This window comes from Heterocephalus glaber, unplaced genomic scaffold, assembly GCF_053883595.1.
Source record: "Heterocephalus glaber isolate CG9 unplaced genomic scaffold, H.glaber_assembly_v1.0 deba00000818, whole genome shotgun sequence".
NCBI classification, from domain to species: Eukaryota; Metazoa; Chordata; class Mammalia; order Rodentia; family Bathyergidae; genus Heterocephalus; species Heterocephalus glaber.
This window is the reverse complement of record NW_028258164.1, coordinates 19,167,199-19,189,539: the sequence shown is the minus strand read 5'-3', so window position 1 is coordinate 19,189,539 and position 22,341 is coordinate 19,167,199. Positions and strand designations below refer to the sequence as shown.

General features: G+C 42.1%; 1 protein-coding gene across 9 annotated transcripts in view; it reads left to right on the top strand.

Annotated features, from left to right (window-relative positions):
* The window catches only part of Ncapg2 (non-SMC condensin II complex subunit G2), a 62,130-nt gene extending 43,311 nt beyond the window's left edge, over positions 1–18,819 (top strand). For 5 of the 9 annotated variants that reach the window (XM_087207718.1, XM_087207717.1, XM_021240867.2 and 2 more), the window contains 7 exons: positions 2,312–2,499; positions 3,628–3,768; positions 9,218–9,321; positions 10,367–10,467; positions 12,019–12,118; positions 17,078–17,241; positions 18,442–18,819. In XM_087207718.1, the coding sequence (XP_087063844.1) occupies positions 2,312–2,499; positions 3,628–3,768; positions 9,218–9,321; positions 10,367–10,467; positions 12,019–12,118; positions 17,078–17,241; positions 18,442–18,464 (821 nt within the window). In that variant the 3' untranslated portion in view covers positions 18,465–18,819. Of the gene's footprint in view, positions 1–2,311; positions 2,500–3,627; positions 3,769–9,217; positions 9,322–10,366; positions 10,468–12,018; positions 12,119–17,077; positions 17,242–18,441 lie in introns of those variants that run through there. The other 4 variants (XM_013078081.3, XM_087207719.1, XR_002388060.2 and 1 more) reach the window with 3 other exon arrangements.
* Positions 18,820–22,341: the final 3,522 nt, after the last annotated feature.

The window sequence follows — 22,341 nt, the reverse complement described above, 5'->3', positions numbered from 1 at the left end:
ACATCCCAGGTACTGAGACCTGGGAAATGTCAGCATCTGAGATTTACATTCCTTTATGCCTAGAGGTTTTCTAGAGGAGACTGAGAGTGACATCCCAAGGGAGCTAGGTTTGGTAATCTGGTTGGGTAATAGTTCATTTGCAATCTTGTTCCCTTGGTCTGAGCATCTTTCTGCAGACCCGAGAGGGTCTTGTGTCCTCCCCACACTGGTGCTTTGGAAGCACTGGCACTGGGACCTTGGTCAACATCCTTAAGTTAGTCTTTGATTACAAGGAAGATTATTCATGTTTAAAATGTCCAAAGTTGAAGGTTAACATTAAGTGGAACCAATATTTGTTTCAGAGTCTAGCTTTTCTTTGTTTAAACACTTTATTATGAAAATTTGCATTTTATACTTGAGCTTAATGATTAAAACAGTCCAGATGACTTTTTTTTATAATTTTTGAAACTTATGTAGGAATGATTTTTCTTTTGGTATTTATAGAATTTACTCCTCTGAGCAGCTAACTAGAATTGTAGGTCTCCCATGAGCCAGTTTTGTCATATGGTGTTATGTTTCCTCCAAATAAGGCCCAAAACTACTCCCTTGACCTGTGACCAAACTAATGTGACCTTTATCTTTACACATTCCAATAACCAGGGTTTCCAGAATGAGAACACTGTGTAGCCATTCCATAGCTGTCACAATGTACCTGGGGACATAATTAACAGTTTACAGCCAGATAGACCCAGAATCTACTTATTTGCTGGACTTTTTGCCCTAAGTGAAAGAGTTCTAATATAGAAACCATTTTTATTTAAGAAATTAGTTCTTCACTGGGTGTGGTGGTGCAGGCCTAATCTCAGCACTAAGGAGGCTGAGGTGGGAGGATCCATGAGTTCAAGGTCAGCCTGAATTACATAGTGAGACCTTGTCTCAAAAAGCTAGAAAAGAAAAAAAAAGAAATTAGTTCCTTTATAGTCGTTATATTGGAACATCCTCCACGCTGAAATGGGTACTAAACAAGAGGTATTCGGGCCAAGGATTTAGCTCAGTGGTTCCGGCGCCTGCCTCATAAGCACAAGGTCCTGAGTTCGATCCCCGGTACCAAAAAAAAGAAAATCTAAACATTTAGGGGCCGGGGATTTAGCTCAGTGGTTCCACCGCCTGCCTGGCAAGCACAAGGTCCTGAGTTTGATCCCCAGTACCCCCCAAAAAACCCAAAAAAAACCCAAGAGGTATTTCTAGAACACAACTGGGATGGCCCAGCCCATAGTCCACATGCTAGAAGCCAGGCTCAGAAATGTGTGGATGTTCCTGCTTTAACACAATATTGTACTGGGCATAGTTCAGTGGAAGGGCACTTGATCTAGCATGCATGAGGCCCTGGATTCAATCCCCAACATTACCAAAAAACCCCAAACCAAACCAAAAATAAACAAAAAGCAACAAAAACTGCATATATGTATGTTTTGAAAAATACCATGCATTCTATAATATCAAGCACTAAAAATAACTGCGATCTTGGAAAAAGAAGACTTCCTAGTAAAAAGTATCAGCACAAATAAAAAGGAATGTTAAGTTCGTAAAAAATAAGATTATATTAAATGTAGGACTTTGTCTTAATGAAAAGGTGAAGGAAATTGATGTGGAGGGATGTCAGGCAGGCTGAGGCTGCTGCATCTTGGAGACCAAGACCAGCCATGAACAGGATGGGGACAGCACAAGATGGCCCTCAGCTCACAGGACATCCTGTTTTTTTTTTGAGCTGCTTGCTCATTGGCAGATCCCATGTTGGAAGAGCCATGGGAACCCAGACTCCTTCTGCTAGACTGACAGCTTCCTCTACTTAGTGATGTCCTATGAGCTCCCACAGCCTTGAGAGGCAGAATGCAGAGCACAAGTTGATTATTTGGAAGAGAGAGACAACCAGTAAGCTACTCCCAAGTGTTAGAAATTTCATAGTTCCTCTGTGAGATACATTAAGTTTTGGGAGCTCTCAGGCCCTCTTGGTTATCCCTCTTGGTAACTGATTGTTGACTTTCCTCAAAAGAGACAGAAATAATTCAGATATTCTAGGAGTCACGACCAAATTGCTGTGTGTTTACAGGTACAATGAACAAAGTACCAACTTGGTGTTACTGCTCCTGGGAGTGTTGGGTTTATACTTAAATGAAGGAAACTTTTTAATTAGGTTAGAATGTAGATCAGTTGATCAACCTAGTGTTATATTGGCTCATGGTAATAATTTCTTTTAACTTGCTATTGCATGTAGTAAGATTTTTCAACTAGTTATGCCATTTATAACTGATTTTTCTCATTTTCTTTCTAGTAAAAGGATTTTTTTATGTGTCATTACTTCTTGGCATTCTGAAAGAGCTCACTGGAAGTTCCTTGATTCAGGAAAGAGATTCAGGTGAAGAAGTTCCAGTGCTGTTTGACACAGTCCAGAAAGTGTTTCAGAAAATGTTGGAATCCATGGCACGGAGCTTCAAGAAGCAACCAGAAGAAGGCCTTCGGGTATTGATGCCCTGCTGTCAGCATTGGGCTGAGGGTGTTTGCCTGAGGGCTCCCAGGGTTGAGCTGTGTGGAGATTGTGGCTGCTCAGGTTTGGGTGGGGGCATTGCTGCAGGCACCCTTGTAGTGCATGCTGTGTCTTCTGGGGGCTCACCCAAAGGGTTCTCTGCACTGGGGAGGTGGGCAGAGTCCAGATCCTGGGTCCCAGGTAGCCCCCCAGGATCAGAGCAGGATTTCAGGAGTTCAAGCCCACTAGCCACAAGACAGGAAGCAGAACTAATCACTGTAGCCCCTGCATGCACATAATTACTTCCAGAATTTTTCAGATAGAATAGACTTGAAGATGCTAATTTTGATTATTTGTAGAGTGACAGAGACCTTGGCTGGGAGAAATGCTGCTTCCCATAATAGGCATTCTCTTGCTGCCTGTTAGCTCTCCCCTGGTCAGAAGCAGTTGCAGATATTGGTTTCCTGTGGATGGTAGAAAGCTGATGTGCAGTGAGCGTGCTGAGGAGCCGATCCATATAAGAAAACCTGTGGGCGCTGGGTGTGTAGTGCACGCCTGTGATCCCAGCTACTCAGGAAGCAGAGCCAGGAGGGTGGAGAGCAAGCAGCTCAAGGCCAGCCTGGGCTGTATAGGGAGACCTTGTCTGAAAATTTTTAAAAAAGAATAAAAGGGCTGGGAATGTACCTCAGTACTCTAAAACAACCAAAAACGTGCCAGATTTGGTTCACTCTTTTTTTTGGTACCAGAGATTGAACTTGGGACCTTGTACCTGCAAGGCAGGTGGCAGAACCACTGAGCTAAATCGCTGGCCCGATATATATATATTTTTTGATACCAGGGATCGAACTTGGGACCTTGCACTTGCGAGGCAGGTGGCAGCACCACTGAGCTAAATCCCCGGCTGCTTCACTCTTAAAAGTAATGTAATGCCAATTCCTGAACAAATTCGTGTTATAAGAGAGTTGTTACTTTTTCTATCAGTAAGCTATTATTTTTAATGAAAATTCTAAAAAAATGTTTAAATGGGTGACAGTTCCAGCTAAGAATGCTCATTTTGAAGTCTTTTTTTTTTTAAACCAAGGTAATGCAGCTCTACTGACAGTGACTAATGTGTTTTCTTCCAGCTCCTTTATTCTGTGCAGCTCCCCCTGCATGAGTTCATAACCACTGTGCAGACGTGGCACAAGGACAGTCCAGTCCACCGGGGCATGCTTTCTACTCTGATCGCGGCACCTGTGGTTGAGATCAGCCACCAGCTGCGGAAGGTAAGGTGCGCCGATCCTGAAACCAGCCAGCCTCTTTTTGGCTTACAGAATGCCATTCCTACTGGCAGCAGGTTCAGTTTTCAGACCTAAACCCTTCCATGGAGAGCGGTGTGCTTTCCTAGTGCTGCACTCCTCTCTCAGGCCGATGGCAGCTGGGAGTCATGTGATGGTGGGAAGTGTGCCAGGGACTAGATAGAGGCAGTTCATGTTGGGGCATTTGTGTTGGCTGCATTTCAGGGCACACATGTCCAGCCTGCAACCCTGGGCAGCCAGTAAAGGGTCCTCATAAGATCATAAGATGTAAACTTCGAGTTTAAGGTTCACACATTCACAGTGGGCCCACAATTCATATGTCTCACTGTCAAGTGCCTCTGATTTGTTTTGTTTTATTTGTTTTTTATATTTTATTGGTACAATTTAGATATACATGATAACATTCATCATAGGGAATCTATGATGTATCTTGCTTCTTTTTTTTGGTACTGGGGATCGAACTTGTGTCCTTGCACTTGTGCAGTCTTGCTTCTTTTTTTTCCTGTTCCTCTCGTATCCCTTTGTACCACCAGTGGTACAAGCTGGCCATTGGGATAGTCATGGATGTTCCACCAGTGGTTAATGTGTGATTTTTAGTGTTGTTTTTCACGACTCGGTTGCACGGTGCTTAAGTATAGATTGTGCTTGTGCGACTTGGCAAGTAAAATGCAGTGCTCACGGATGATACTATTTCACCCTACCTAAGCATGTGCCCATGAAGACAGCATTCATGGGTGGGTATTAAGCAGACCAATAAATTTTCTTAATTAATTAGTATGCTGCTCAAGACAATTCCTCTTCCCTCAGTGTGGCCTGTGGAAGCCTAAAGGTTGGACACCAAGGGGCTTGAATGAGTTGGTCGGTTTTTTGGGTGGTGGTGGTGGTAGTAGTGGTATTAGGTCTTGAATCCAGGGCCTTCACACTGAACTACATCCCCACTCCTTTTTTGTTGTTTTATTTTGAGACAGGGTCTCACTAAGTCACTAAGTTACCCAGGCTGGGTAACTTTCAATCCTGCCTCAGCCTCCCAGAATGCTGGAATTACAAGCGTGTGGCACTACACCTGGCTGAGTTGATTCATTTCTTAAGATTATTTCCTGGAGATGAAAGTGGGGATAGTTAGGGGTGAGTAGAATGTAGTAATTCTTATCACTGCCTGCTGTATCATTACCTTTCTGTTTTTCATTTCTAAGCATAGGAGATTTAAATTTCTGACATCAGTTTCAGTAGATCACTTGTTAGTGCATCCTGGCTTGTTCTCTTAGTAACTATAGTTGGATGGAAGATAATTTTTTTTCATAGTTAAAAAAATTTTTTTATTATAAACATGTTTGCAGTACATAATGATTACATTTATCACAAGGAGTTTGTATATGTCCATAACGCATCTTAATTTTTTATTGTCCTCTTCTTCTCCCATCTCTCCCTGATCCCTCCTGCTCTTAGCCCCCTTCCCATTTGAAAAAGCTCTAGTTCCATTTTTTTCTTTCCTTTTTAATCTCTTTTCCCTTTCTTCCCTCCTCCCCCATCTCTTGTTCCCCTTGTCATTTGCCCTATTTGTTTCCCCTTGCCTTACTTCCTATTAGCTATCCTTTATTTTGTTCACTGTGATTCTTTAAATAAGTTTTATTTTATTTAATTGTTTTTGTACTGGGGATCAAACTTGGGACTTTGTGCTTGCAAGGCAGGCGGCGGAACCACTGAGCTAAATCCCTGGCCCTGTTTTATTTTCTCTCTCCCCTCCCAAGCCCCCTCTCCTATGTACAGAAGCTTTGTTCCCATTTTTTCCATTTTCATTTTTTTTCTTGTCCCTTCCTTCCTTTCTCCCTCCCTCCTCCTTTGTTCCCCTTCCCACGTGAACACTTTTTTCCCATTTCCCAACATCCATTATACATCTCAGTCCTTATTTCCACTTTCATTTTCTCACACCAGAGAAACAATGCAGTATTTAAATTAAACATGTGTGTCCAATTTACTTCACTTTAGAGTATGGTCTCAAAGTCCATCCATTTAGCTATAAATGTCTGAATCTCATCCTTCTTTATGTCAGAGTAGTACTCCATTGTATAAAAAACTCACATCTTCTTTATCCAGTCTCCAGTTGATGGGCATTTGGGCTGTTCCCAAGATTTAGCTGTTACAAACTGTGCTGCTATAAACATGGGTGAGCATATATCACTGTGGTATGATGTTTTTAATTCTTTTGGGAAGATACCAAGAAGAGATACAGCTGGGTCAAAAGGAACCTCTAGTCCTAGTTCTTTGAGGAATCTCCACACTGATTTCCACAGTGGTGGCACCAGTCTGTACTCCCACCAGCAGTGGAGCAGGGTTCCTTTCTCCCCACAACCCATCCAATATTTGTTGTTGGTTGATTTCTTGAAAGCACCCATTCTTTCTGGAGTGAGATGGAATCTCAGTGTTGTTTTAATTTGCATTTCATGAATGACCAGTGATGTTGAACACTTTCATATATTTATTTGTTTCTAATTCTTCATCTGAGAACTGTCTTTTCATTTCAGATGCCCATTTTTGCATTGGGTCTTTAAATTTGGGGGGGGGTCTTATTTTTTTGAGTTCTTTTTATCTTCTAGATAATAGTCTTTTATCTGAATAGCTGGTAAAAATTTTCCCAGTCTGTAGGTTGTCTCTTCACTCTCTTGGTTTCTCTTGCTGTGCAAAAGCTTTTTAATAAGATGAGTTCCCAGTTGTTGATTCTTTGTAGTATTTCCCGTGTGGTCTGTGTTTTGTTCATGAAGTCTTTGCCTCCTCATATGTCCTCAGAAGATAATTATTAATACAGAAATTATGAGTCTATTTGGCCAGGTGAAAGTGCAGGGTGTCCATTCCTTCTTGGAGAGGATGCCTGTGAGGCCTGAGTTGTGCAGAGAGCAGAGGTGACGATGAGTGGCCTCTGGAGGGAAGTGTCACTGAGTTCCATTCGTTTGCTTATGGTCATGTGCTATGTAGCCACTGATGTGTCTGAGGGACATGTTGCTGGATGATCTCGAGGTACCACATCCCGGAGTTGCTGACATAGATGGCATAGATGGAACAGTCTTTGGATACCTTTTACCTGTTGTGCCTTGTTTACCAAGACATTGATACATAGCACAGGACTGTATGTGCCTAAAAGTTATATAGATTTTGTAACATAAAATTGTGCCTAAAAAGATGTTTACTAAATTCTAAATCATTAAATAGAATTTAAGGCCCACTATCAAGCTTGAAGGGAAGTCATCTAGTTTAGGAAAGTAATTGCTAAGTGACACAGAATAAAATTAGGAGTGACTTATTCCATTGAGCTTCATAGCTGAAGTTATATCATTAATGCCTCAGCCGAACCTGCCTTGCCCCAGCTCTTCCGTCCTGTGGAACACATGTGGTGTTTGCTTTGTGTCTTCTGAGCTGCTTTGTGCTGTGCCATGGAGCTGAGCTCCTGTATAGCTGGGGTGCTCCTGTCCTCCTGGGGGTGCCGCTGCCCTCTGTGCTGTCTCCCACTGCATGCTTGGTCTGTGATTGTAGGTTTGTTTCTCTTCCCATTTGTTCTGCTTGCTTTCCTCTCATGTGTTTGGGAGCTTTGTTACCAGGTGCATAGACTTCTTCATGAAGTCCATTTTGATATTTTCATAGCCACACCAGTTTTCTTATGCTTTGAGTTTACTTAGCATATCTGTTTTGATCTTTTTACTTCTACTTATCATTCTTTATATTTAAAGTGTTTTTTCTAAACACCGCATGAGTGGTTTTAAAAACTCCAATCTGGGGGCTTGGGGATTTAGCTCAGTGGTTTCGCTGTCTGCCCTGCAAACACAAGGACCGGAGTTCGATCCCCGGTACCAAAAAAATAAAAATTAAAAATTAAAAACAAAAAAATAAAAAAACTCCAGTCTGACAGTTACTGCCTTTACTTGGGGCAATTGTTGCCTATTTAATTTAGTGACGTTATTGATATGTTTAGACTTAAGCCAATTATTTCAGCATTTGTTTCCTTTGGTCCCATCTGCTCTATTAGTTTCTCTGTTCTTTTTTATTGTTGTTTCCTGCCATTTTTGTTGAATCAGATGTTTTTACTGCTCTGTTTTTATTAGATTCTCTGTTGACTTTATATTATTCTTAGTGTAATATTGTGGTGGCTTCTCTAGAGGGTTTAGTATATGCATGTTACACTTATCACACCTACCTTCAGCAGTCAGCATCACCACATACCTTGTAGGAATCTTGTGACAGTATTCTTCCTACTAGAATCCTTCCACCTGTCTTCCTGTGATCATGTTTCACTCCCATACTGGCTTAAAATATCAGGATCTATTTTTATTAAGTTTTTAACTGGTTAATATTGTTGTCTCATTGTATAGAAATACATTTACTATACTTTATTTTTAATTTTTTATGTTTTTATTTTATAATGTAACATAGGGCCTTGATACTGAGCTATATCCCCAATGCTGTTTAAAATTTTCTTTTTAAAATTTTGAGACAGAGTCTCACTGAGTCACTAAGTTCCCTAGGCTGGGCTTGAACTTTGGATCCTCCTGCCTCAGCCTCTAAGAATGCTGGGATTACAGGTGTGCGCTATGCCTCACTTACTGACACTTTAAGATTGAATCATTGCAATGATAAATGGTGCTGTTTTGTATGTAATGATGATTCTCCTTAATATTCAAATTTGTGTTACAACTCTAACAGAGGAAATATGGGAAGGCTTACAAGAAGTCTGTTCTGCTGACAGGAAATCTCAAAGATAGCCAAGAATAAGGTAAAAGACAGTGGAGGAGAGATAGAAGATGCTATGGGCCTTTTCACACTCCAGCGATTATAGGTGGAGAACAATGGCAGTAAGCCTTGCTGGGGAGGGGAGTTCTGGATTTAGAACAGGAGCCATTTGCTAAGGAACTCACTCCCCAATGCTGGACAACTTGTACAACCTCGTGTGGCCGACGGTAAAAAGTGTCATCAGGTAGGTGCTTTGAAGGTGTGGACCAGCCATTTCACTGCGGGCTCCACCCCTCCAGGCGTTGGCAAGAGGTACTGTGGCACTGAGGCCTCCCAGGCCAGGCACAGCACAGTGGCACCACAGAGATCAGGATGGGGGCTGCTGTGTTGAGACTGAGAAGTTCTTAGCCACAGGAGAAGAAAGAGTGGAATTAGCTTGACCCAGAAACTTTACAGAAGATGATATCGCAGACCATTAGACAAAAGGCTTGCTGAGGGACATGTTTTTTATTTCTGTCACATTGAGTAAGGCTTCTCTGTAGATGATTCATAATTATTGTAGACATTTCAATGTTAATAAAATCATTCTTTTAAGTTTCTGGAATGCTTTTATCTGGTATAGGAGAAAACCCAGAGCAATGCAAAATAAGCAGTTAGCTCAGCCTCAATTTACTCTTTACTGATTTGAAACTTGTTTTAGGTTTCTGATGTAGAAGAGCTAACCCCACCAGAGTGTCTAGCTGACCTTCCACCATTTTCAAGGTGTTTAATAGGAATAATAATGAAGTCTTCGAACGTGGTCAGGTAATCATCTTCTCTTCATGGGTTCCAAACTTTTTGTCTCATCAGATTCCCTTTTACTTTCTTTGGGGGGGGGGTTGCGGTTTGGTACCGGGGATGGAACTCGGGTCCTTGCACTTGCGCAGCAGGCAGCGAAACCACTGGGCTAAATCCCTGGCTTTACTTTCACATTTTCAAAGCTACATCTTTTTTCTTTGAGAAAATTATTCCATAGAATGTTTTCCTCCATCTTATCAGTGATAGAAAATATTTACATTAAACTTACACGAGAAAACCCTCTAATTTTCTATTAAAAATTTTCATCTAGTCTCTGGTTATGTTACTGTAACTGAAATTCAGTGAAGAGGGAAAAAATGTGAGTATGGTAACATATTGACTACTGTTCACTTTCAAAACACTTCAAACACTTCATCAAGTTAAGCCTCAGCAGAGTTGTGTTCAGTGCACAGCTGTGACTCATTTCCTCCTGTGTCAACTGAGTGGACTCCAGGGTCTGCTGTGTCACACAAGGATCAAGATGCAGAGGGAGTGGCTGACAGCTCCCGTAGCCCTGGAGCTTTCTAGCAGGTGCATTGACAGCTATGAGTTACTTTTTTTTATTAACTTTTTTTGTGTGTGCATTGAGGGTGTACAGAGTAGCGTGTTCTCACTTGCTACAATGTTCCTTTTCTTTTTCCAGCAACTGTCATGTGTATGGATTTTTTTTTTGGTGGTCCTGGGGATTGAACCCAGGGCCTTCACACTGAGCTACCTCCCCACTGTTCTTTTTATTTTTTATTTTGCGATAAGGCTCTTGATAAATTGCCCAGGCTAGGCTCGAACTTGTCCTCTTGCCTTTAGCTTCCCAGAGAGCTGGGGTTACACACCCGGCTTATCACCTGATTTCAATGACTCACTTGTATGACTTGGCCTGCTGTAAGTAAAAAGTGGAAGAGGAGTTGGGTCCATTTTCCATGTCACCTGAAAAGTGGCATTGATTGTTGATAAGCCTTGCCTTGTGTTAGACATCTGCCTTGAAGTAACTGCTGATGCTTGTTGATTTCTACAGGTCATTTTTGAGTGAGTTAAAGGCATGTGTGACATCTGGCGATATTGAAGGCATTGTTTGCCTTACTGCAGTTCTGCACATTATTTTGGTTATTAACAAAGGTTGGTCACATTTTCTGTGCTGCATTGGGGTGTTGCTGGGTATACTTCACCTCACTGTGAGGGGCACTCATCTCCCATTGACCTTTCCCCACCAGGGCAGGCTTCTCCTTCCCTAGCCTGCCTTTGTATGCACAAGCTTCCTACTCTTTTACCATTTAGTTCCTTTCCACCTCTCACCATCTGCTGTTGGGCACATTTAAGCATCCCTCTCTTTGCTCAGAATTGAATTTTTGTTGATTTGCTGGGTAGGCACAGTGGTACAGGCTGTGGGGCCAGCTACTCAGGAGGCTGAGGCAGGAGGATCACTTGAGCCCAGGAGTTTAAAGCCAGCCAACATGGTGAGAATGAAAAAGAAAATCTAAATTTATTTTTGTTAATAATGGATGGACATGTTGGTATAATGCCTATTTTGAATATTTCACCCAGTTGAAATAGTATTGGAATAATCATTAGCAATACCTGTACAATGCCCACCTCTGTGAAATACAGTGGTGCCGTCTGGTAATGTTGACTTCATTCTCAAACTCACTATGTTGCACGTAGAGATTGTTCCTGTGAGGCAGGCTCTCCCCCTGAGCCTGAATGTGTGGTGTAAATTGATAATACCTGTAATTGTACCCCAAATGCTTGTGGATCAGAGTCATTCAGATTTTGGAATACAGTGATTCCTCTGTTCACAAACTTAATTTGTTCCATGATTTTGGAAAAGATGGCCACATTTGTGTTTGTGTGAGAAAGGTGGCCATGGTTGTGTTTGTCACCTGATATAGTTTGCAAACAAAAAATTTTGCCAAAAGCTTTTGTTTTCAAACCAAATTGTTAGCAAACAAAAGCATTTGTGAAGTGAGGTACCACTGTATTTGTGTAGACTACTGACAGTCCCTAATCTGAAAATTTAAAATGTGAAATGCATCAAAGTCTGAAATGTTAGAGCACCAGGTATGTTGGCATGCCTATAATCCCAGCACTCGAGAGGCTGAGGCAGGAGGATCACCACAAGTTTGAGGCCAGCCTGGGCTACATAGTGAGTTCAGGGCCAGCCTGAACTACAAAGCAAGACCCCGTCTCAAAAAACCAAAAAAGTTTCCGATTTTGGAACATTTTAGATTCTGGATTTCCAGATTAGGAATACTCAGTCTGTGATACTTTCTAACTTGCTGGACCCAATTTGGGCACAAAGAGAGAATCCTGCCCCATACCTGGAGCTGAACTGCACAGAACGAGGAGTGTTCCTCACCAGGAGGCATGGGGCTGGAGCTTGGGGTGTTGCATGCCTGGCACTTAACAGGCACTTCAGAGTTGATTTAAACTGGTGAATGACTCAGAATTACTGAGTCGTTTCTTTTTGGTGTCATGGACCGTCCTTGTGGACGTCATTGTGCAGCCGATGTGGTCTTACCAGTGTTCAGCCTTCACAGCACCCTGTGAGGGATGGCTCTCATCCTACAACTGTAAGGTCACGTTGGAGGGAAGGGGAAATCAACCATGTGCATGGCAGAGTGAATCTGCTTCTGTGTGGTAACATTTTCTCTGTCTTCAATCTTCTCCTAGGTAAACACAGAAGTTCAGAAGTGAAGGAGGCTGCAGCCACTGTCCACAGAAAGCTAAAGACATTCATGGAGATTACACTGGAAGAGGACAGCCTCGAAAGGTACGGCGTGCTATATCCTCCAGCTGTGACCACACGAAAACTGAGCATGTTTGATTGTGGTTTCATTCCTGCTGCTTACAGTCAGGTGGTTAAAAGCCTTAAGGTGTAAGGATAGAAACATTTCCATTTAATTTACTAACTGATTTCATCTTCACAAAGAACAAAATTGTTTTTAGTCTTGGGATAAAGCTCAGTGGTAGAGGCCTGGGCACTACACATACAAAGAGTCTTTAAGTTTCTTGTTTTTTAATAAGAGTAGTTTTAGGTTCATAGAAAAACTGAAATGAAGGTACAGAGATTTTCCATACATCTTCATTCCCGTGCATGTCCACAAACCCCCACTTTTGATATAATAAACCAAAGTGATGAGCTGACAAATTATTAGCACTGACAAGCTGGCGGACACACATCATTATCCCCAGAGTTTATTGCTTGCATTAGGGTTCACACTTGTCTCATGTACTGTGAAGGTTTGGACAAATGTATGATGACCTGTATCCACCACTGTAGCATTGTGCAGAGTCGCTCAACTGCCCCATAATCCTCTGTGCTGTCTGCTCATCCCACCCTCCCTCTGAACTCCCAGAACCAATACATATATCTGTTTGTGTGTGTGAGGCTGAGAAGTCACACCATATGCTACCTATGGAAGTGACATAACCGGAGAAGTCAGTGGCGTGGCTCAGTATGAGTCTAGAGTACTAAGAATTAAGGAAGCCAGTGGTGCGACTAATCCAAGGCTAAGAATCGAAAATCTAAGATCCTCTCCTACGTAATCTTTAAGGAGCTCTATAGTTGTTTCAGCATTCTTTGGTGAAAAGTCTCTTATTGCTTTATTGAATTGCCTTTGCTTCTTTGTCAGTAGTAGTTGACTGTATTCATGTTGGTGTAATTCTGAGCTCTCTGTTCTTTTCCATTGACTTTCTTGTCCATTCTTTTGCCAATACTGCACAGTCTGGATTAGTGTAGCATTATAGTTAGTCTTGAAATTGCGTAGCATTAGTTTTCTAACTTTGTACTTCAGTTCAAGTTGGCTATTCTGCATCTTTGCCTCTTCACATAAACTTTAGAAGTTTGTCAATAGCCACAAAATAGTTTGCTGGGATTTTGACTGGAATTGCATAAATCCTTAGATCGAGTTGAGAAGTGACGTCTTGACAGTACTAAATCTTCCTATCCATGAATATGGGATCTCTCTCCATTTGTTTGGCTCTTCCTTGATATCTTTTATCAGAGTTTCATAGTTATCATCATGTACATCTTATACATATTTTGTTAGATTTATACCTAAATATTTCATTCTTATGGGTACCAATGAAAATGGTGTTGCATTTCTAATTTCATATTCCATTTATTCCTGGTATGTAGGAGAGGGACTAACTTGCATATTAATCTTGTATCCAGCTTGTTAATCTTGTATCCAACAAACTTAGTATAGTTGCTTATCTCAGGAGCTTTCTTTCTTTTTTTTTTTTCTCAGGAGCTTTCTTGTTGATCCTTTTGACTTTGTGCAGTCATGTCATCTGAACAAAGACAGTCTTGTTTCTTCCTTCTCAATCAGTATACCTTTTATTCCCTTTTTCTAATTGCATTAAGTAGGACTTATAGTTCAGTGTTCAGTAGAAATGATGAGAGGGTACATCCTTCCCTTTGTCTGATTGTAGTAGGAAACTAAATTTTGCACAGTTAACTGTTATAGCTATAGTTTTATTTTTTGGTTTTTTTTTGGTACCAGGGATCGAACTCGGGTCCTTGCGCTTGCGCAGCAGGCGGCAAAACCACTGAGCTAAATCCTCTACCCTATACCTATAGATTTTTTGCAGATATTGTTTATCATGTTGAGGAAGCCCTCTCCATTCTTAGTGTATGGGTGTTGGAATTTGTGACGTGTTTTTTCTGAATCTATTGATATAATCATATGTTCTTTTCCTCCATTGGCCTGTTGATCTGATGGACTGTGTAAACTGGCTTTTGTGTGTTGAACCAGCCTTGCATATCAGAAATAAATCCCACATGGTCATGGATATCTAACTCTTTTTCTGCATTGTTAGATGCAATTTGGTAATATTTTGTTGTAGAATTTTGCATCTATATTCATGAGAGATACTAGTCTGTCATTTTCTTTTTATGTAATATCTGTGTGGTTTTGGTATTAAGGTAGTGTTGGCCTCATGTAATTAGAAAATACTCTCTTTATCCTCTAAAAGAAATTGTAAAGAATATGTATAATTTTTCTCCTTAAACATTTGGTAGAATTCATCAGTAAACCCATCTGGGTTTGGTGCTTTCTGTTTTAGAAGGTTATTAATTATTGATTGAATTTCTTTAATAGATTTAGACCTATTCAGTTGGTTTTCTGAGTCTTAATAGGTCTTTATTTTCTAAATTTTTTATGAAGAAAATAAAATAAAATTTCATAATCAAATAAGAGAATGACCATAGTTACTACACTGTATATCATTATCTTCCAGATCGTCTATTTCTTTTGTTAAATTTTAACAGATTGTGTCTTTCAAGAGTTGGTTTAACTGCTTGAGAGGCTCAGGTAGGAGGATTGCAAAATAAAATTAAAGTGGGACTGGGGATGTAGCTCAGTGGTAGAATGCTTGTCCAGCATGTGCAAGGCTCTGGGTTTCATCCCCAGAAAAGAATAAACTGGTTTAACTGCTCGAGAGCCTGAGGCAGGAGCATTGCAAGTTTGAGGTCAACTTGGGTGACACAGCAAGACCCTGACTCAAAGAAGGAAAATGTTTTATGTCATATAGGTTGTCAAATTAATGATTGATCCTTTCAATGTCCATAAGATTTGTAGTGATGTTCTCTCTTTCATTTCTGACATTAGTAATCTGCATGTTCTTTTTTTTCTTAATCAGCCTCACTAGAACAGTGGTGGTGAACCTATGGCATGTGTGCTGTAGCAAGCACACAGAGCCTTCTCTGCGATGTCACAAGTTGTATGGTGTTTTCTAAACTAAAACCTCAGTATTCAGGATTAATTGCAGTGTTGGCACTTTGCAATAAATAAGTGAGTTTTGGGTTCCAGTTTGGATTCATCTCTAAAAGGTTTGCCTGTCTATTTTATTTGTATTTCCAAAGAACCAGCTTTTGGTTTTGTTGATTTTTCTTGACCGACTTCCTGTTTTTCAGTTGTACCAGTTTCTGCTTTAATTTTTATTATTTCTTTTCATCTGCTTACTTTGAATTTAATATGCCCTTCTCTTTCTGTTTTCCTGAGATAGCCGTTCGGGTGATTGATTGTAGGTCTTCTGTTCTGATACATGAATGTCTTCTCAATCATTTGACCCGTTGTTCTCACGGAGGCCCCTCTTTGTCTCTAGGGTTGCTTCTCCCTCAGGTCTGTTTATTTGGATATCAGAACCACAGTTTGTTCTGTGCATGTCGAGTTCCAGGCAGAATCAGCAGCTAGACACACAATGATTTGGACAAGAAAGCTCAGCCAGGAATTCTTACCAGGATTGGTGTGATGGACCATTAAGACAATTCTAAAGGTTACCCTATGGGAGGCAGAGGCCGCAGGAGGAGCCCCAGTGCTGGGACCTGGATCCCTCAGTGAAGTCAAGAGTGAAGCCCGAGCTGGAGCCCAGCCACCCGGGAGCCTGGATCGTCAGTCCTTCCATGGCCTCAGTCCTTCCATGGCCGGTGGGGGAGACCTTGAGCAGGCTGCAGTGCAGGGCAGCTGGGTGTGAGTAAAGGAGATCCATTTAATTCTGTACTTCATTCTCAAACAGCTGAGTACTACTTCTCTTTAATGCAGGTAAACTTTGCCATCCTGTGTTTTAAGAAGAACCTTGGCAGACTATCAGCTTTATGAATTTTTTTGGAAAATGATCGGTTCTGGAGATGAAGGGGCACATGTTCCAGAGGCAGGATTAAATAGGGTGATCAGAATCACCAGCCAGGAATGTCCTATTATTTCACGACACATAGCAGCATTCTCAGAAGTCCAAGCATTTTCCAGCATTTCCTTGTTGGAAATAGCATTGGCAAGGATGGCCGCTTGCATGTGGAGTGTTTGTAGTACGCCGAAGATGAGGGAGGAATGCTTGCTCCTTGTTAGGGTGTCTTTTGTTTCCACTTGCACATACTTTCAGGCTGAATTTGAACTGTGAGAAAAGGGCCTAAGGACGTAACACACGGCTGTGACACTGTTTCCCCCGTTTGCACCAGTGCCTGCCATCCTCCCTACTCAGCTGACCTGAGGACAGAAGGAAGAGTTCTCCTGAAAGGAGGAAACTCCTCAGGAAACAAGTGGGAAAAAGAAATGTGGAAAAATACTCATTCTTAATTAATAGGCTTGAAGCAGTCTGCGGTGAAATCAGTGCTAAAAAGAATCAGTCTGAAAACTAAATGAAACAAAAAGTCAGTTTAACGGGAGGTAAACATTGAGATTTTAGGGTACATTTTTATTCTTCCTTTTGCAGTCCTGGGGATTGAACTAGGACCTTTGGGTTCTAGACAAGTGCTCTACCACTGAGCTTTACCCCAGCCCAGGACTGTATTTTTAAGTGGTATTGATTTAATGTTTGGACTAGAGACACCAGCGCAAGTAAGCATCTTGCTCCAGGCAGTATTTCAGGCAGTGGGCACTAATGTAGAAGTGAGCATTTTCTTAGTGACTAGTTTGTTTCCTCCCTAGCAGGGCTGGTGTTTTGGCATTGGTCTGTTGGGTGCTGAATAAAAAGTGCTTCTTACTGTGGTTTGATTCCTCAGTCAGTATGGGCTGCTGTAAATTGGACGTGTTTCCTCAGGAGAAACAATGTGCATTTGCCACTGCACTGTTGCATTTAAATGAAGAGTATGTTATATTTATTACTTTAATAATATGAAGACAGTGGCAAGTTTGTAATTTGAGGTGACAAAGTATGAATAGTCTTTAAAGATTTGTGTTACTTCATGGATTTTTCCCACTTTGCAAATTAACTATGATTATATTACCAGCACATTACTCACCAAAAGGATATCCAGAGCAGAGGTGGCTGTGAGGATCAGGCTCTTCGTCCAGTGGTCCCTCGAGCACTGTCACAAGGGCAGCTGTGCTGCTGATGGCAGGAAGGATGGGCAGTGGCCCAGAGAGCTAATGCGAAGGAAACTCCCCAGAGGGTGTAAGACTTCAGTGATTACCTTATGTTGACTTACAGGTAGATGTGTGTTGGGATGGATTGGGTTACAGAAAACATCATGAAGTAGATTTTGCCAGTTTCTCTCAGTCTCGTAATAACCTTCCAGAACACCTGAAATGGCAGAGCACTGAATGTGGTTCTGGCCTGAGGCTCCCTGTCGCGGGCAAGGTCAGGGAGATCCAGGATGTCAGAGCCAGCTGAGTGAGTGATTGGGGTGGAAGAAGGATGTGGAGATTATCTCTGAGGAGGGGCCCTGGGAACAGACTCACCACGCAACATGCCTTGGATCACCCTGGAGTTACGAGACAGTAGAGAAAAAGGAACTGGCAGTCTGCAAATACATATGTTTAAACCCACAACAGCAACATCGTACTGGCTCTGTGTGCAGGCTGTCCTCAGTGAAGTGAAATAGACGCTGCAAGCGAACACAGGGCCGGGTTGGCAGCTATAAACCAGCAAGGTCATGTCCATGCTGGTGGATGACCTAGGTTTCCTGTTTCTCGTTTTCATTTTATTTTTTCAAATGTTTATTTTTATTAGTACACTTTTGCAGTACATGATTACAAAATTCACTGTAGGGAGTTGGTACATGTCCATGACACATCTCAATTCTTTTCACATCCCCTTCCTCTGTCCCTTCTGTCTCTTGGTCCCATCCCTTTTGAAAAAGATCTGTCTCCTTGTTTCCTATTATTTTTTTAGTTTGCTCTTTAATTATCTATGCTTTGAGTTTCTCATATAGGAGAAAATGTGCTGGTTAAGCTTATGTGTCTTGTTTTCTTGTGCAGTAGAGAGCAGCTCAGGACAGATTTGAGGGAAAGAGGGATGAGCATGTGTTGTGCTGTGGGTCTTCTGAGGAGAGCACTCGCTGCCTTGGGATCACTCTGTGGGCACCCTGTGCAGAGGTGCACAGTTGGTGCCCAATGGCACCAGTGCCAGGCTCTTCTCGGGCAGGGTTCTGATCTGCGTAGCACAAGGCAGGCATAAATTACTTCAGCTTTGTTGCACACCAGATTGAGACTGTATTTTGTTGGGTTTTTTTGGTGTTGGGGATTGTACTCAGGACCTTGCGCTTGCAAGGCAGGCACAGTGCTGTTGAACTAAATCCTCGGCCTGAGACTGTGTTTTGAAAACATGTACTTTTGCACTTTTTCTTTGTTGAGTCTTTTCTTTGTGTTCCAGGTTTCTTTATGAGTCATCCATGAGGACTTTGGGAGAACTTCTGAATTCCTGACCAAGCCCCCATCTTTGGATATGGAGAAGTGGGAAAAGGACTCACAAAAGTGAAATGTGTGTGTGTTTTCCTGGTTATTAATGTTGATAATAGGGTAGGGTGAGAAGCGGTTATGAGCTGAGAACTCAGAAGTTCCTGAAGGTTTGCTCAGTGCCTGCATAGATAATGTATTTCACATAGAGGATTCTAGGTGCCAATGGTGCTGAAATCCATGGTGCAAAGAAACAAAAGGACACTTTTCCAACAAATTTGGTTATTTTAAAAATGACTTTTTATATATATGCAATATTTCTTGCAGACAGTAATAAAGCAATGCTTCATTTAAATGTTTGTGAGTTTTCCTGTGGGGCCAACAGCTTTCTGGTACAACCTGCCCACCCCCAGGCTGCCAGGGGTCCTGCACCGTGGCTATGATGGCTCAGGGTGTGTATTCACCTAAAGGACCACTGAGTCCTGTCTTCCTCTGTCTGAGCACTGTCACACCCGGAGCTGTTTATCATCGTTTGTGATCTCTTCTTCCCTGCTGTCGGCACCAAGTGGTCTTGGTGGGAAATACCTTGGAACAGACTAGGGTGAGTGCTGCTTGACCTTCATGTTCGTTTCATCTTCCTCAGCCTCTGAGCAAGAGGGTTAAGAAATCCCAGGGTTCCATCTGTGCATCCCTGAGAAGATACAAGAGACTTGCTATACTGAGGAGCATTTAGGGTTTTGCCAAAGTACATCTGAGAAACAGGTGGGGGTTGGAGTAGTACTGCAGCTTGGTTCAGCTGATTTTGAAAACAGGACTTTCTGGACACATTTGTGAACTGAACTGTGTTCTGGTAAGTGACATTGTACTGGGAATACGTTTCTATTGATACTGATACATTGGAGTCGCTTGTTGGAAAGGGTATGTGCTAATTTATCAGGCAGTTAACTGAGAAAGAGATTGATACCTCTCTCTCATTATTCTTTCTCCCCCTTTCCCACAGGAATGCCATGACTGATTTTGTAGCTGGGTACATGCCCACCGTGAACAGAGACCACATTCACCAGCTGGCTTGCCTCTGTGCAGCCATGTACCCCATGGTAGTGAAAATGTCCAGAGGTACCTTGAATGACAGGCTGTTTATGTAAGGCTTTCCAACACTCTGCCCCTGGGAGTGGTGTGCAGTAGGCAGAGCTCTTGCAGCTGTGCTGCTTTGTGAAGGGGGTGTGGTTTGTTTAACCCCTGATAATTTCAGGAGACCTTGACCGGGGCTGGGAGTTGACAGCAAAGCTGCGCCTCATGGCCACACAGAGGATGAGTCTCGCAACTGCTGCTAGGCACAGATGTTTCAGTTGGCACTCTACCTCTCCTCCCAGCTAACTTCTTAGGACCCCACTTCTAGCACTGAAGTCCTTTCTATCCCAGGCTCGGGGTGCGGGGGTGGGGGGGGATTGAAAGCTTCCCTCTGGTGGCACTACCATCAGAGTGGCAGAGCCTGGCTACATGACAGAGAACAAATACATGGGTTTTAAACACTTTCTGCAGTGGAGGCATTCTGCAATGGGGAGGTCCCAGGACACAGGAAATGCAGTAATCAAAGTTTAAATGAGTCTGCTGTCTAGAACAGGGCTTCTCAAGCTGTAACATGCATGGAGATGACTGGCCCCACCCAGATGATTATGAGGCGAGACAATCTGCAGTCATGGTGCTCACAGGGCTCCCTGCGTTTGCCTGTTGGTGGGTGTTGCATCCACCTTCACTGCAGTTTTATGTGTGTTCACAGGGCTTGCGTCTTGGAGTGGAGGTGTGGGGCAGTGTGTTAAGTGTTAGCCCTGTTCTCCACACTGGTCGTGATGTTTTATACTTCAGTGACTGTCCCACAGTGACTGTTCTCGGGGTGCAGTTGTGCATGTTCTGTGGGTGTGTAGTGTGACTGGCTGTGGCTTCATTTTCATTGCGGGTGTCAGGTGCTGGACACCTCAGTATTTGTGGGCCTGTGCTGGGGAAGTGGCAGCTCAGGTCACTCCCTGTCTGTATGATCCTGCTGTCCATCTTACTGAGTTGTGAGGCCCCTTTGTTTGCCGGGTGGTCTGTCTTTACCATCTGCAGGTTATCCATGGCTCCTGTGGTGCCTTGTCCCTCATCAGTTCTCTGCCCTCCTCCTGTTCTCTCTGGGCTCCACTGTCCCACTGCTTCCAGCCCCTCCCAGGCTGCATGCTCTAGGCTGTTTCATCAGAGGCTTCCCTTATATGTCTAGTCATCCTTTTTTTAAAAAAAAAAACTTTAAAAAATTTTTTTATTAGTCCATATGTGCAGGACATGCAGTTCACAGTCATCTTGGGGAGTAGATAATTCAGCTTGATTCTTTTTTAATCCCCTTCCCTTTCCCTTTTAACCTTCCTCCCTTTTCCTCTAAATCTCCTTTCCCCATTTTCATTCTTGTTCATATTATCTCATGTTTATGACATAAAATGTTTGCATCCATTGAGTTTATTAGGTCTCAGCACATGGCATATCTTTATTCTACTTATTTCCCCTTCCCCTCTCCTCTTCTAGGACCCTTTCCCATTTGAAAGAGATCTGTCCCCTTGTCTCCCATCCATCCTGTATTATGTTCTTTGTTTGTATTTTGCTTTATTCAGATGAGAGATACTGTATGGTATTTAAGCTTATGTGTCTGATCTAGTTTCATTCAACATTATATTTTCCAAGTGCATCCATTTTCCTACAAATGTTTCAATCTGTCCTTTATAGCCAAGCAGTATTCCATTATATACAGATACCACATTTTCTTTATCTAATCGTCTGCTGATGGGTATACAGACAGCTTCCAGGATTTAGCTATTATGAATTGTGCCCCTATAAACATTGGTGTGCATGTATGGCTACAGTATGATGTCTTTGGCTTTTTGGGAAAGATACAGAGAAAGGGGATAGCTGGGTCATATGGAATTTCTAATTTTAGTCTCTTGAGAAATTACCATACTGATTTCCATAATGGTTATACTGGTTTACATTTCCACCAGCAATGTAGGAGTGTTCCTTTTCTACCATATCCATGCTAGTATCTGTTATTTTTTGACTTTCTGCTGATGACCATTCTTTGGTGTAAGAATCTTAGCATTGTTTTAATTTGCATTTCTCTGATGGCCAAAGATGTTGAACATTTTATCATATTTTCATTGGCCAGTTGTACTTCTTCCTCTGTGAAGTGTCTGTTCATTTCACTTGTCCCATATCTTGATTGGGTCTTTTAAGTGGTCTGATTCTTTCTTCATCTCTTACATAACCTTTTTGTATCGTTGCACTACTGGGTATTTGCTTTCCTCTCCATTTGTGTCCCCTTGCTCTGCTTTAGGATAGTTGGGAGACCTTGCGGGTCTTCTGTTGCTTTGCTTTCCTATGATCCTGTTTATATGTATATTCGTTTTGTCTTAATGATTTATGACCCCCCCAAGCAATCCAGATATTGGCATAGAGGGAAAACCAATTGTCAGCCAGTACTATATGGCTATAGTAGTAAATTAAGCAACAGCAGTAGCATCAGATGTCAACTGAATATTAACAACCCTCAGGCACAGTGCTTACAGAACAGAGAAATATGATTTTAGCAAAGACAATTAGGCCACCCATATATTGACCTAAAGTACTTCAGATCACTAATTTCTTTTAGATGTAGGCAGCAGTGCCAGAGCTCAAACATACCACAAGACTTAATGCCTTCTTCTGGACTGCATCCTATGAGGGTTATACTTTCCAAGCCTGGTCTCCCACCGTCACATCTCCTCAGGAGATCCCTGTTTAGTTCTGACTCTCCAGGCCCATCTTCCAAGGCTGTCTCTCACCCATTTCTGTGGTAGGGTAACATTTCAGTCCTGAA